Genomic DNA, 14,064 nt, shown 5'->3' with positions numbered 1-14,064 from the left:
AGAAAGTTTGCTAGTATTTCAAAGCCCCTCCCCCTGTTCACTCTCACTCAAACAAACTGGGCGGGGCGGCCTGTAAATAACACCGTGACCTCAACTGACCCCTCCCCCTGCTCCACACACACACACACACACACACACACACACATACACATATTACACAATTACACTCATACATACTCACACACCCATGCATACACACACACCCATGCATACACACACACACACACACAGATACACACAGGTAAGTGGAGGGGTGGGAGGAGCCGGGGTCAAGGTGCAGAGTTTCCAGCAGGTGAACACAGGTTATTACTGTCTCTATTTAACTCTGACTCACAACCCAACAACTCAACACACTCACTTCTTCACGCTAACTTCTGCTAAACACACATTTAAATTAACATTACCACTTTTAAAATATGCCTCCTTCATTACGGGTTTATAAATAGTTCATAAAGGAGTTCATTAATGGTTATAAATGAAGTTGTAAATACTTTCAAACCATTAATAAGCACTTAATAAACACAGAAATAGAAACAACAACAGTAAAAATGAATAAAACATATCTAATAAAATAATATAGAAAGTCAGTTTAGTCACTTAATATGTTATTATATATTAAATGAATAAAGTTATTAACAGAAATGTTAAATGATAGCTGATGGATAAGATGGAAAGTAAGATAAATACCTGAATAATAAGGTAATATAACCTAATTAATAAAAATCCTTTATAAACTATTTATAAACCCTTAATAAATTAACACCTTAACACATATGTTTGGCTGTTTTCATACTTGTCCCATATATCACATTCACCTTTATTTTTACTCGGGCATACATTGAGGGTGACCCTCATTTACAACAGCAGCAGTTGAGCATTTACAATTTAAAAGGAATTAAAATTTAAAAGGGATTGAAATTAGATTGCATAAGTAATTATACATAATAATGAAACATATTCATAATAATAAATAAAAGAAATACAAATTTAAATAAATATATTTTATTTAACTATATTACTTAACTAAAGTGTGCTAGCCCCCCTCTCCAAAACACATTTTAAAATGAAAAATGATATGATAAATTACACTATTGAAAGTTTTATTGAACAAGTTGATATTTCGACTTTGTAACACCCAACAACTACATGGAGTAAAACAGCAATTCCCCGGGACAACTCTAACATCCCCTTAGCAACACCAGAAGCCACCCCCAGGGACACTGTAGCAAACACATTGCAACACCATAGAAACCACTAGGGACACTGTAGCAACCACCTAACACAAAAGAAACAACCTGTGACTCTGTAGCAACCACCTAGAAACAGCACAGCAACACAACAGAAACCACCTGGGATAACACAGCATCTCCGTAGCAACAGCTGAACAGCAGCAACCAATTAGCAACAGCATAGCAATCACCTGGAATACCACAGCAACACCACAGGCAAACTCTTAGAAAACTATTAGCAACAGCCTAGTAAAAATACATGAAACTGAGAACTTTATTTCCACTGTATTTTAAAACTTTACAAACTTTACCTGAAACATTTATAGAAACAAAGCTATTTATAAATGTACATGAGTAGCAGTGATGGTTTATATCAGTGAGTATGATAATGAAAAATAAAAATAATTTACTATGCATTTTTAGGTACTAACTCCTTTCTAATCTGGCATATTCCTGATCTATTCTATATGCCAGAATGTCACATTTCCGTTATATCCTTCATTAAATAAAGGTAAAAGTCATCTGAGAAAAACTGCAAGCCGCAATGAAAAGTAAGATAAGAATCCATGCTGCGTCAGTTTAGAAAACGGACAGGAGAGAACAGATTACAGGAAGCTGTTTCCTCATCCTGCAGAGAGAGAGTGAGAGAAAGAGAGAGAGAGAGTGAGGGAGAAGGTGAGAGCGAATGATGAAAAATATCACTGCTGGAAATGAGTAATTTCCTAAACGTGCGCTGAAAGTGACACAGCAGGTGAGCTAGACAGAATGTGGAGGAGGTACATCAGCACTCAGATCACTCTACACTAACCTTAAACCTGCTCTACTACAATTCCTGCAGCTCAGAAACACCTGGAGCAGGTAAAATCTCCTGCAGCGAGATATAATAAAACACTAACAATACGGCAGTAATGTCTGTACATAATAGCATATATCAGTGAATAAATCATACCAAACAAACTATACAGGGTACCATAGCAACCATTTAACATCTTAGCAGCCACTTAGCAGCACTGTCTGTAACAAGAACTTAGCAACTCCATAGCAACCGCCAATGATGCTACAACAGCCACTCAAAAAGAACTACACATCATTCACCTAGAACACCACAGCTACTTAAACTTACTTTATTTCAGTAATTCAGTTTTTCAGTGTCTCAGAAAATGTAAATACTATATAAGGCCAATTGGTACTTTTGGCAGTGTGGGCAGTGTGCCAAGTCCTGCTGGAAAATGAAATCTGCATCTCCATAAAAGTTGTCAGTGGCAGAGAGAAGCATGAAGTGCTGTAAGATTTTGTGGAAAAACAAAACTGCACTGACTTAAGACTTGATAATAAAACACAGTGGACCAACCCCAGCAGATGACATGTCTCTCCAAACCATCACTGATCATCAGTAAATTTTACATTTCATTTGTAAATCAAGGGATCAGAGTCTGGAGGAAGAGTGGAGAGACACACAGTCCAAACTGCTCGAGGTCTAGTGTGAAGTTTCCACCAATCAGTGATGGTTTGGAGAGACATGTCATCTGCTGGTGTTGATCCACTGTGTTCAAAATCAGTGCAAGTTAATTATGAGATTGAATCCATATTTCAGCAAAAACAGAAAGTAATGTACTCGTACATTTTGAACTCAATAGTAATGTCGCAGTGCTTATGTCACTAAATAAAATAAAACTGTTACTATAACTTCAGCAGGCTCTGGAAAATAGAGAATTAAGGGAGAAAGTTGAGGCAGAAACTTTGAAACAATATTAATTCGCAATTGTTTTTAAAAATAGGTCTACAGATTAACCTCAATTAACGTTGGAAACCTCAGCTAAAATCACTTTACCGAAAAGATGATTTCATGGAGAACCAAATAATTGCTCTTTTTGGTTTTTAGCAACTGCCTAGCAACCACTTAGCAACACACACCTTAGCAGCCACCTGGAAAATGTTGGCAACTGCCTAGCAACCATTTAGCAACACCTTAGCAGCCACCTGGAATACATTAGCACCTGCCTAGCAACCACTTAGGAACACATTATCAACCACCTGGATTGTTTAGCAACTGCCAACCACTTGGGAATACCTTAGCAACCACTTTATAAATGATATCAACTGCCTAACAACACCTTAGCAAACACTTGAAAGCAATTGCCAAGCAACCACTTAGCAACCACCTGGAATACAACAGCAACTGCCTAGAAACCAGTTAGCAACAGCTAAGCAACCATTTGTAATACCTTAGCAACTGTCTAGCAACACCTTGGTAACCACTTTAGATATGATAGCAGCTAGTTAGCAATACCTTAGCAACCACATGAAAAACGTTAGCAACTGCTTAGCAACCACTTAGCAACACATTAGCAACCATTTGGAAAATGTTAGCAACTGCCTAGCAACAGCTTAGCAACCACATTAGAAATGATAGCAACTGCCTAGTAACCAGTTAGCAACAGCTTAGCAACCATTAGTAATACTTTATCAACTGCCTAGCAACCACTTAGCCACACCTTAACAACCACCTGGAATATGTTAGCCCTGCCTAGCAACCCCTTAGTAACACCTTAATATTTATGACAATTATTAGCATTCCACCACTTTAGCAAAAACGTTTTGGACTTTAACATTTAGCCGAAACTCAACAGCATAGCAACCACTCTTCACACTTTTCACACAGATCTTTACAGAGTTCTTTGCCATGAGTTGCCATGTTGAACTTCCAGTAGCCAGTTTGAGGGAGTTCGAGAGCATAAACAACAAATTTAACACACCTGCTCTCCATTTACATCTAATATCTTGTAACACTAATGAGTCACATGACACTGGGGAGGAAAAATGGATAATTGGGCAAAATGTGGCCATTTTCACTAAGGAATGTAGTCAATTTTGTTGCCACCCGTTTAGACATTAATAGCTGTGTATTGATTTATTCTAAGAGAACAGCAAATGTACACTGTATTTATACTGTAGCTGTACACTGAATACTTTACATCGTATTAAAGTCTTATATCTTCAGTGTTGTCTTATGAAAATATATAATAAATATTTACAAAAATATGAGAGGCGTACTGCAGGTGTAAAACAGCCTGAAGAACCGGTTTGTCATCTTTATTTCTGCGAAAAATCAATATTAAAAGACTAAAGACAGCGCTGAAGCCCTGGAGCTCTACTTAATGCTCCTTCTCTTTCGTTTTTTCTTAGAACGTTCCTAAAGGCTGCTGTACAAAAGAGTAAAATGCCAGAGCGATTTAAAAAAAAAAAACTCATTATAGCCTCTTATAGAGAGAGAGAAGGAGAAAGAGAAAAAGAAAGAGATAGAGAAGCCTTCACTGTCATGTCGCCTGAAGTCTCTCTCTATCAGGATGTTCCTCATCATCTAGAGGAAGAAGAGCTACAGGAGACATACAGTGTAGCACCACAGAGAGCAAAAGTATTCATATCATGAAAATACATGCTATGATAGTCTGGATATCAGATTCCAACCACTTTATCATTGCATTTAAATCAATGACTGTATATAGCATCAACACAGTGCTTCCATTCCCATTTGTTCTAAAGAAATGAAGCCAAAAAGGTCCACCCTGCCCCCTTTACCCAGGCCAAGCTTTATGTCTCAGACTGCCTTTATTGAACAAAACTGCATAACTAGCACCTAAAGAAAACGACATAGCAACCACCTAGCAACACCATAGCATCACCTGGAATACCAAAAAAATAAATCTGGCATGCTGTTAAATTTGGAACCAAGAACGTGCATTAGGGCGTCTTCACACCAGCACTGTTTGGTCCGGTTAAAACGAACTCTGGTCCGTTTGTAACTTTAGTGCGGTTCGATTGAGCAGGTGTAAAAACAGTAATCGCACTCGGGTGCGGATCAATAGAACCGGACCAAGACCAGCTAGAGGAGGTGGTCTCGGTCCGGTACCAAACGAACTCTGGAGCGGTTCGCTTGTGGTGAGAACGTGATCCGGTCTCGTTTGGATCCAGCTATTAAATATAAGCCATTTATTTGAGCTAAACTGCTGATAAAGCAAGCACAGTTTAAACTGATATATTAGCCAGATAACGCTAATTACCACAGCTGTGAACAAACACTGTATTTAAAAAAAATAAAAATAAAACAATGTTTTAAACAATATTCGGACTTGATTCAGACAAGAACATAAATGTGATGAGAGTGCTGAGCGTCTTTTAAAAAGACCAAAAGCATAAATAACACTACTGAGTTGTAGTCGATCTACTAGTTGACTGCCTGTCAATCACTTAATTCCTAAGTGTAAATCCGCCCTCTTAGGACATGGACAATGCTTTTGTATTGAACTGGAAAATCTTGACATGCATTAACGAATATCCTCATTAGATAAACCTGTACATGCAAAATCAACCAAGCGCCAGTCATAAACTTACAAAACATAAACCACACACACAAATTCAAAAACAGTGATAGCATAAAAATCCTGAGATCCATAAAACAAGCACATTTAAATCACATTTCAGAGCCATCAATCACAAATTACTGTCAAATTCAGCTTACTGGTGGTGATTATTTTCGAGGAGATGTACAGAAATGACTCATTAAACTATGTAGCTACAATTAATCACTGTACACAACTAATCAAGAGGAGGTTTTGGTCATTTTTCAGGAGACACTCATCACATTTTCTCTTGGAAATGAACTGATATGACCACGTCTTTACTGAGTGCAGAGGATGAAGCTCACAGGGCAGTGCTGTGTCATGCTAAAAATATTCCCCATTTCTGTCCAGCAGTGCATAATATCAGGTGTATCAGGCAGGATCGATTGAAGGTTGAAGGAAATGTACAGTAAAGGCCATTTCTGTCCACATTAGTTCATAAATCTATATTTTATTTTTGGTATTTCGGATTTGTGATCAGATATTCTGGAAACATGCTACATTTAACTCCTTAAAATGCCTGGTCCTGTATACAGGCTACAGGTGTAAGTGATACAAAACCCTTTTCTGCAGTAAAATAAACATATTTACATTCTGAAAATTTGAGGGCTTTGAAATCTCTTACAGGACACTTGGAGAAGCTGCCTATTTTCTCTCTACTCCACTTAATAATTCCAGATCAAGGGCGCCGAGTGGTCCAGTGGTCTAAAGCGCTGCCACTATGAGCAGGAGGTCGCCGATTCGAACCCCAGCTCATGCAGCTTTGCCATCAAGCTGCCGGCGTTAGAGGGAGCAAAATTGCCCATGCTCCCTCTGGGTGGGTAGATGGTGCTCTCTCCCCACATCACTCCTACGGTGATGTCCGCAGCACAGGGCGTCTGTGAGCTGATGTATCAGAACCGAGTCGCTGCGCTTTCCTCCGAGCGCGCCGACTGCTCGGCAATGCTGCATCAGCAGCAGCTCGAAAAGAAGCGGTGGCTGACTTCACATGTATCAGAGGAAGCATGTGTTAGTCTTCACCCTCCTGGTGTGTTGTGGCATTACTAGTGATAGGGGGAGTCCTAATTGGGTTGGGTAATTAGTCGTGTAAATTGGGAGAAAATGGGAAAAAATAGAATTAAAATTAATAATATAATAATAATTCCAGATCAGTAACAGGAATCAGGTTTGAAAATTCTGCAGGTTTGAAAATAGACGTAAAAACTAGACAAACATAAATAAACTGAAGGTTTGGAGGACATAAACTGTTTGATTTGTATTCAGGAAAATACAGATTTTAAAATTAAGTTTAGGAAAGTGCAATTTTCTGATTTTCAATTTTATTCATTATATTTTTCATTTTTTATTATTTCTATTACAATTACAATTAGAATATGTAGTAATGTTTATCAACAAAGATAAAATCTTTTTATGTAATGCTTGAATATAAATCTTCAAGATTTAGGCATGTAAAATCAAGCAAAAAAACTGACAAAAATGCTGGAGGTGATGTAAAACTCCAGTAAATACTTCTATAGTGTTTGATAGATATAGACAGTGTAGATCCTAGAAGGACTACAAGACAGATGTTGAGCTGCTAATTGTCTCCTGAACAGGCAAAAACTGAGCTTTAGCTACATTTAGCTAAACATAGCCAGGTCATTTTTCACAGTTTTTAGCTAGTAAAAATTGGCCTTTTTAACCTTTTTAACATTTGAGTCTCACGTTTATACTCAGTGGTCTTGGGGAAAATGGGTTATTAAGGCAGTGAGTGTTTAAGATAGGTAAAGTGATCCAGACTAGTGCTGGTTAAAACCCCTTTAAGCTATGCGATGAGCACCAGTTTCTATGTTGTGCTCACCAGAGCCTTTTACCGAACATTTTACCTCCGCAAAAAAAATCTAATATGAATGTCAAAAGATATGTCTATGATTGTGATCTGTAGAAATGCTACAGCGAGTGTTAAATGACGTGTTAAATTCATATCTTCACACATTTTAAAAGGCCAGCAAACCTGAGTGTGACTCACCTCCCTAACCCACACTCATCCTGCTGCATCAGTAAATCACTGTGTTCATGTTTATGTGCAGGTCTGCATAAAACCCAGCACTCGTACCTTTATCCAGCGATGTGTCATGAGTGCTGTGGTCAGTCAAACTGCTGACCTCAGTCCCTCTCTGCTTCAGCGAGTCTGAGAGAGAGCGAGAGAGAGAGAGAGAGAGAGAGAGAGAGAGAGATCAATAAAAAAATATTATTGTGAATCCTGTAAATAACTGAAGTTCTGCTGTTGTAATTGTATGTATGTACTTTTTTATATTTTTGTTTTCTGTTATATGCTTTGGCAATAGTGTTGAATAGGGAAGAGGGAGAGAATGATAGAAAGGTAGTGAGAGAAAGACAGAAAAAGAAAGAGTGAGAAAATCAGACAGAGTGAGACATAGGAGGAGAAAGTGGAAAGGAGAAAGCTAGAAAAAGAGAGGGAGAGTGAGAAAAAGATTGTAAAATGACTAGAGAAAAAGAAAGTGAGAGTGAGACAATGAAAGAGAAATAGAACAAAAGGTGAATGAGAGAGCAAGAGAAAGCGACAAGAGACAGAAAGAGATACAGAGAGTGAGACACAGGATGAGAAACTGAGAAAGAAAAGGAAAGAAAGAGAAAAAGGAAAAAAGAGGTAGAGAGAAAAAGATAGTAAGAGAAAGAATAAAGTGTGAGAGAGAAATTGAGACATACCAATAGAAAATGAGAAAGAAAGAGTGAGAGAAAGAGAGAAAAAAGTGAGAGAAAATGAAAAAGAGAGGGTACTAAAGTGAGAGAGAAAGAGAAAGAGAGAAAGAAAAAGAATGAGAGAAAAATAAACAGAGAGAGAGAGAGAGACAGTGAGACACAGGAAGAGAAAGTGAAAGAGAAAGAGAGAAAGAAAAAATATGTGGAGAAAGAAATCAAGAAAGAGAGAGAGCAAAAAGAGGGAGAGGATGATAGAAAAGTAGTGAGAGAAAGACAGAAAAAGAAAGAAAAAGAAAGAATGAGAAAATCAGACAGAGTGAGACATAGGAGGAGAACGTGAAAAGGAGAAAGCTAGAAAAAGCGAGGGAGAGTGAGAAAAAGACTGTAAAATGACAAGAGAAAAAGAAAGAGTGAGAGAGAAAAAGAGAGAGTGAGGAAAAAAAGTAAGAAATTAAATGAGAAAGAAAGAGAGGGAAAGAAAGAAATAAAGACAGAAAGAAAGAGAGAAATACTGAAAAAGAAACAAGAAGAAAAATAGTGAGAAAGTGAAAGAAAGAAAAAGAAAACAGAGGTAGAGAAAAAAGTAAGAGAAAGAGTAAGAAATGTGTGTCAGAGAGAAATTGAGATATAGGAAGAGAAAATGAGAAAGAGAAAGAAAGAGAGGAAGAAAAAGAGCGAGAGAGAAAAAAACAGAGAGACAATGAGAAAAAGATTGTAAAATTACAAGAGAAAAAGTGAGAGAGAAAAAGAGAAAGTGAGAGTGAGACAAAGAAAGAAAAAGTGAGAGCGAAAGAGTGAGAAAAAAGTAAGAAATTGAATGAGAAAGAAAGCGAGGGAGAGAAAGAAATAAAGACAAAAAGAAATAGAGAAATACTGAAAAAGAAACAAGAAGAAAAAGAGTGAGAGGTAAAGAGACAGAGTGAGACATACAAGAAGAAAGTGAGAAAGGGAAAGAGAGAGAAAGATAAAGACAGAAAAAGAGTGAGAGAGAAAAAGATAGTAAGATACAGAGAAAGTGACACAGAGAAAGAGACAGAGAGAGAGACAGAAAGAGAAAGTACGAGAGAAAGAGAAAGAGAAGGAGAGAGAAAAAGATGTTAAGATACAGAGAAAGAAAGAGACACAGGGAGAAAGAGACAGAGACAGAAAGAGAAAGTGCGAGAGAAAGAGAAAGAGAAGGAGAGAGAAAAAGATAGTAAGATACAGAGAAAGAAAGAGACAGGGAGAAAGAGACAGAGAGAGAGACAGAAAGAGAAAGTGCGAGAGAAAGAGAAGGAGAGAGAAAAAGATAGTAAGATACAGAGAAAGAAAGAGACACAGAGAGAAAGAGACAGAGTGAGACAGAGTGAGACAGAAAGAGAAAGTGCGAGAGGAAGAGAAAGAGGAGAGAGAAAAAGATAGTAAGATACAGAGAAAGAAAGAGACACAGAGAGAAAGAGAAAGAGAAGGAGAGACAGAAAGAGAAAGTGTGAGAGAAAGAGAAAGAGAAGGAGAGACAGAAAGAGAAAGTGCGAGAGAAAGAGAAAGAGAAGGAGAGAGAAAAAGATAGTAAGATACAGAGAAAGAAAGAGACAGAGAGAAAGAGACAGAGAAAGACAGAGTGAGACAGAAAGAGAAAGTGCGAGAGAAAGAGACGGAGAGAGAAAAAAGGAAAGGGAGAAGAGAGAAAAAAAGAGAAAGACAAATAAAGAGAGAGAGGGAGAGTGAGAAAAGGATAGTATGACAGAGAGAGACAGAAAGTGAGACATGGAAGAACAACAGAAAGTGAGAGAGAGAAAAACAAAGTGAGAGTGGTCAGACAGCACCATCATCACACTGTGATGTAACTGATGGTGAAAACAGTGATTAGTGCAGGATGAGGTCAGGGACGGCTGTAGGGATGAGCAGATAACTCCTGTCACTGTCAGCTGCTCCCCACAGACTCCCAAAGCCTTTAACAGGAGGGTATAAAGAGTTCTGGACACAAGCCCCGCCCCCTCCTGCAGCGGCAGTGTTTCTGACAGGTCTGGGTCAGTATGAAGATGTTCAAAGTAAAGTGCTGCATCATTTCTGCATCACATGACTTTAATCACATAAACATCACCATCCATAACCCAACCCTTACTGATTACACTCTGCTGAGAGTGCAGGATTTTGTTGGTAAGCATATTACACTGTTTTTATAAACAGGAATGTGTTTATTAATATATATTAACATTCATTTCTGCATTTCAGGCCTGCAGCATGTGGTTTTGCATTGTTGAAAAATGAAGATCGGAGATACGGGTGTTGATCTGATTGGCTAACAGCACTGCGAGGCAGCGAGATGGACAACTTTTTAAGAAACAATTTAAGAAACGTTTTAAGATAAAAACATTTTTACACTAATAACAGTCTTTGCAATGTCATATGTTTCTTTACAACATGACCTAGTCTTAGAGTCTCTGTAAAACGCAAAATCCACCGGAGATCCTATGTAAACCTATAGTTACACACACACACAGAGGTGGGTAGTCCAGGTCCAGAAAGTGGATTTTTACTTTTTTTAACTAGTGTAAATAGAACTGTTCTGAACATACACCTACCTATCTCAGTTGTGCTTTGCTGGTGGTGTTTTTCCTCCATAGATAAATTCTAACCATTTGTTCCTTAGCTCTGAATTACTGGGTAAAGCATATAACTAACACTGATGTGTTATTCGCACAAATAACACAGGAATGAACAAATAGCTTCTATCTGACGAGACGGCGTCACTGTGCGGCTTCAGCTCTGTATGTGGGCGGTCGCGAGCCAAGGTGGGCGGGGCCATGCATACTAATTCACGGGTTGATGTAGACACGGTGCTTTTTCTGATCGACTCGTTTTTTTCTGAATATTTTCTTTTACTAACTGCTGCAGACAATGGAGGTTGAGGAAGAGTTTCATCATGTGCAGCATCATAAACAACTCCTATAGAGAGGCCTACTGTATTTCACAAACAACAAGAAAAAAGTAGATTTTTTATGATAAATCATAAAAACGTTAGAACGGTCAATGCTAAAACTGGCAGTGAAATAATTGATGAAGTTAGTGACTCAGTCAATGAATTGTGACAGACCTAAAACAACAATAAATAACTAAAATAACTAAATAAATAAAGTAAAAACCGCAGCAGGGATGGCTGAATGGAACTGCAGCAGGCAGGCAGGCAGTGTAAGGGCCGCTGCATGATCTGATTACCATCTAACTGAAAGTAATGGAACATGCCGTAGGCCTGCCAGTGCTAAAACCAGTGAAAAAAAAAGAATAAATGAAAAGAGGAAAAGAAGAGACAATGTGTGAGAATATAACTGAGTGTGTGAATGTGTGTGTGTGTATGTATGTACGCGCGAGTGTGTGTATGTACGCGCGAGTGTGCGTAAGAGCTGCAGACAAATTCCTGCTGCCGTGTATTTTAGGTCTGATGTAACTCTAGACAAGCAATGAAGCGGTGAAGCTCCACTGACTCCACTATCTTTCTCCATAACACTCTGGATCTACACCAGAACCTTCACTACAGAACCAATCAGCACCATGCTGGACCTGCAGGACCTCCTACAGCCTACAGGAGACCAGTGAGACCAGGACCTCAAACCAACATCGACCCCAACCCAGACTGAGGGAACAGTGGGTATAAAGCTCAGTCTCTACTGCACATAATCACCCAAACACTGCGTAACACACACACTATGTACACACACACACACACTAACGCACTTCAGGTAATACACATGAAACATATACATATACACACACACTTTAATTAATATACATGAATGATAAGCACACTGCAACCAAGTACAGGTGTCTATAAAAAGCTGTGCTAATTTCAATTGCATCCTGAAACAGATACTGCACTCCCTCACTTTGACGCCCGTCATGTTTAGATAACACTCACACAAACACACAGGGTTGGAATAGGTTAGCCACAATGCTAACACTGATTGAACTAGTGTTGAAACGAGTTAGCAGTGATGCTAACTCTCAAGCATGAAACATCTGGCCTGTGAGGTTGTTTGAACTGTAATGAACGATAGTGACTACAAATAAATAAAATGCTTCTCTGGAGAGCTTTTGTTTACATCCCTCCCCTGTCTCTCTTTAGTTTAGTTTCCACCCGATCTCGTTTTTCCGCCCGTTCTATCTCCTTATGAGGGCGTTTTTTTCCCCGGCCGTGTCCCAATTCACTAGCAGGGACACTGGTAGTGTATTGGACCGCGACCCGGACGACACGGGTTTGATCCCGCGTGAGGAGCGGTGTGTTTATTTATTTATTTTTTATTCCTTTCTTCTTGGGTTTACCTGCTTTGAGATCAACTGCTCTGTAATTGAATTCAACAACCCTCTGGGCTGGAGAGCTACTAGTCTGTAGCATTCCATCCCATCACACTTCATTAAACTTCATTTTACAAAGCAGATTTTTTTTATGGCTCGCCACGTAATGGCTTGGAAAAGGTCTGGCCCGCCGCTAAACTCAATTGCCAACCCCTGATCTACAGGTTGTTATCATGTTAGCCACAATGCTAACAGTCGGGCTCAGCGGGATTTGAGGCAGAATCAGAATGCTACCAGGTAACGTTACAGCAGCCAGATTCAGCAGTGTTGGAATGAGATAGCCATGTTAATACTAAAAGGGAGAACAGCTGATCTGAGAAACTTAGTTCTGAGAAACGTAACTTCTTCAGGTCAGTACAGCATTATTAAGCTTCCGTGGCAAAAGTCACGGGACACAAACAATACGTCCTGTCCCATGACATTTGGCTTGTCAGCAGAACAGAGCCATTACTGTCAGAAAATCTCCGAGTGTGATTTACTGATATTTATTTCTCTCATTCGTTTCTTCTAGAAAACACACACACACACACACACACACAAAAAGGTACAAACGGGGCTTTGATGCAGCTAACAAGCATCGCTTCTTACGCTGTGAGGAAGGAGGCTGAGAATAAAAGCAGTGTGATGCAGCAGAATGACATTTCAAAGTGTGGAGGAGGCGACATTACACCAGAGAGAAACATCGCTCTGAAGGCTGTAGGAAGACTCATACATCTGCGGCCTTTCAGCTTCCTGATCTGCCTCACAACACTCAGCACTCAGTGTTCACACTCTGTCAGCATACCTTTCAGAACAGAGTTCCAGCAGTCACTGTTCCGATACAGGTTTAACCTCATGTCATCAGAGCTCAGTATTACGGTATTAAAACAGAAAGCAACAAGCCAAAAAGACCTGCTAATTATAAATGTGTGGGTTGGACGGGTAGGATTTATTTTGAATGAATTAATATAAACAGCCTGGAAACAGTGAGATTGACAGGAGTTCTCATGTCAAGAATAAAAGCAACCCAGATAGCACAAGGCTTCGGCTTAAGAAATCTGCATTGGTCATGAGAAACTGGGGCAAATATGGTTTATTCTCAGCAACCGGGGTGTTGGCACAAGCAGCTCGGATCTTTTCCCATATAATACCCAACAACCAGGGTGCTGGCACAAGCAACTGGGGCCTGTTCCTATATTATACTGAGCAACTGGGGTGTTGGCACATGTGGCTTGGGTCCATTCTTATATACTACCAAGAAACCAGGGTGTTGGCACAAGGGGCTCTGGCCCATTCCCATATTATTCTCAGCAACCGGGGTGTTGGCACATGTGTCTTGAGTCCATTCCCAGAGAATACTGAACAACCATGGTGTTGGTATAAGAGCTTCAGGTTCAATCCCATATTATACTCTGCAACCA

The 14,064-nt window shown here is 39.2% G+C and overlaps 2 protein-coding genes and 1 long non-coding RNA gene across 3 annotated transcripts in view; 1 reads left to right on the top strand and 2 right to left on the bottom strand.

Moving 5' to 3' along the window:
* The window catches only part of LOC125806157 (uncharacterized), a 437,736-nt gene that overhangs the window by 82,641 nt on the left and 341,031 nt on the right, over positions 1–14,064 (bottom strand). The window lies entirely within an intron of this gene.
* kazna (kazrin, periplakin interacting protein a) overlaps positions 1–14,064 on the bottom strand; it is a 64,776-nt gene that overhangs the window by 33,882 nt on the left and 16,830 nt on the right. The window contains exon 2 of the mRNA XM_049486074.1: positions 7,725–7,799. Within this exon, the coding sequence (XP_049342031.1) occupies positions 7,725–7,799 (75 nt within the window). The remainder of the gene's footprint in view (positions 1–7,724; positions 7,800–14,064) is intronic.
* Positions 1–14,064, top strand: part of bcar3 (BCAR3 adaptor protein, NSP family member) — a 476,193-nt gene that overhangs the window by 447,681 nt on the left and 14,448 nt on the right. The gene's annotated exons all lie outside the window — the stretch shown is intronic.

This window comes from Astyanax mexicanus, chromosome 12, assembly GCF_023375975.1.
Source record: "Astyanax mexicanus isolate ESR-SI-001 chromosome 12, AstMex3_surface, whole genome shotgun sequence".
Classification (NCBI taxonomy): Eukaryota; Metazoa; Chordata; class Actinopteri; order Characiformes; family Acestrorhamphidae; genus Astyanax; species Astyanax mexicanus.
This window is presented reverse-complemented; position numbering and strand designations above follow the sequence as displayed.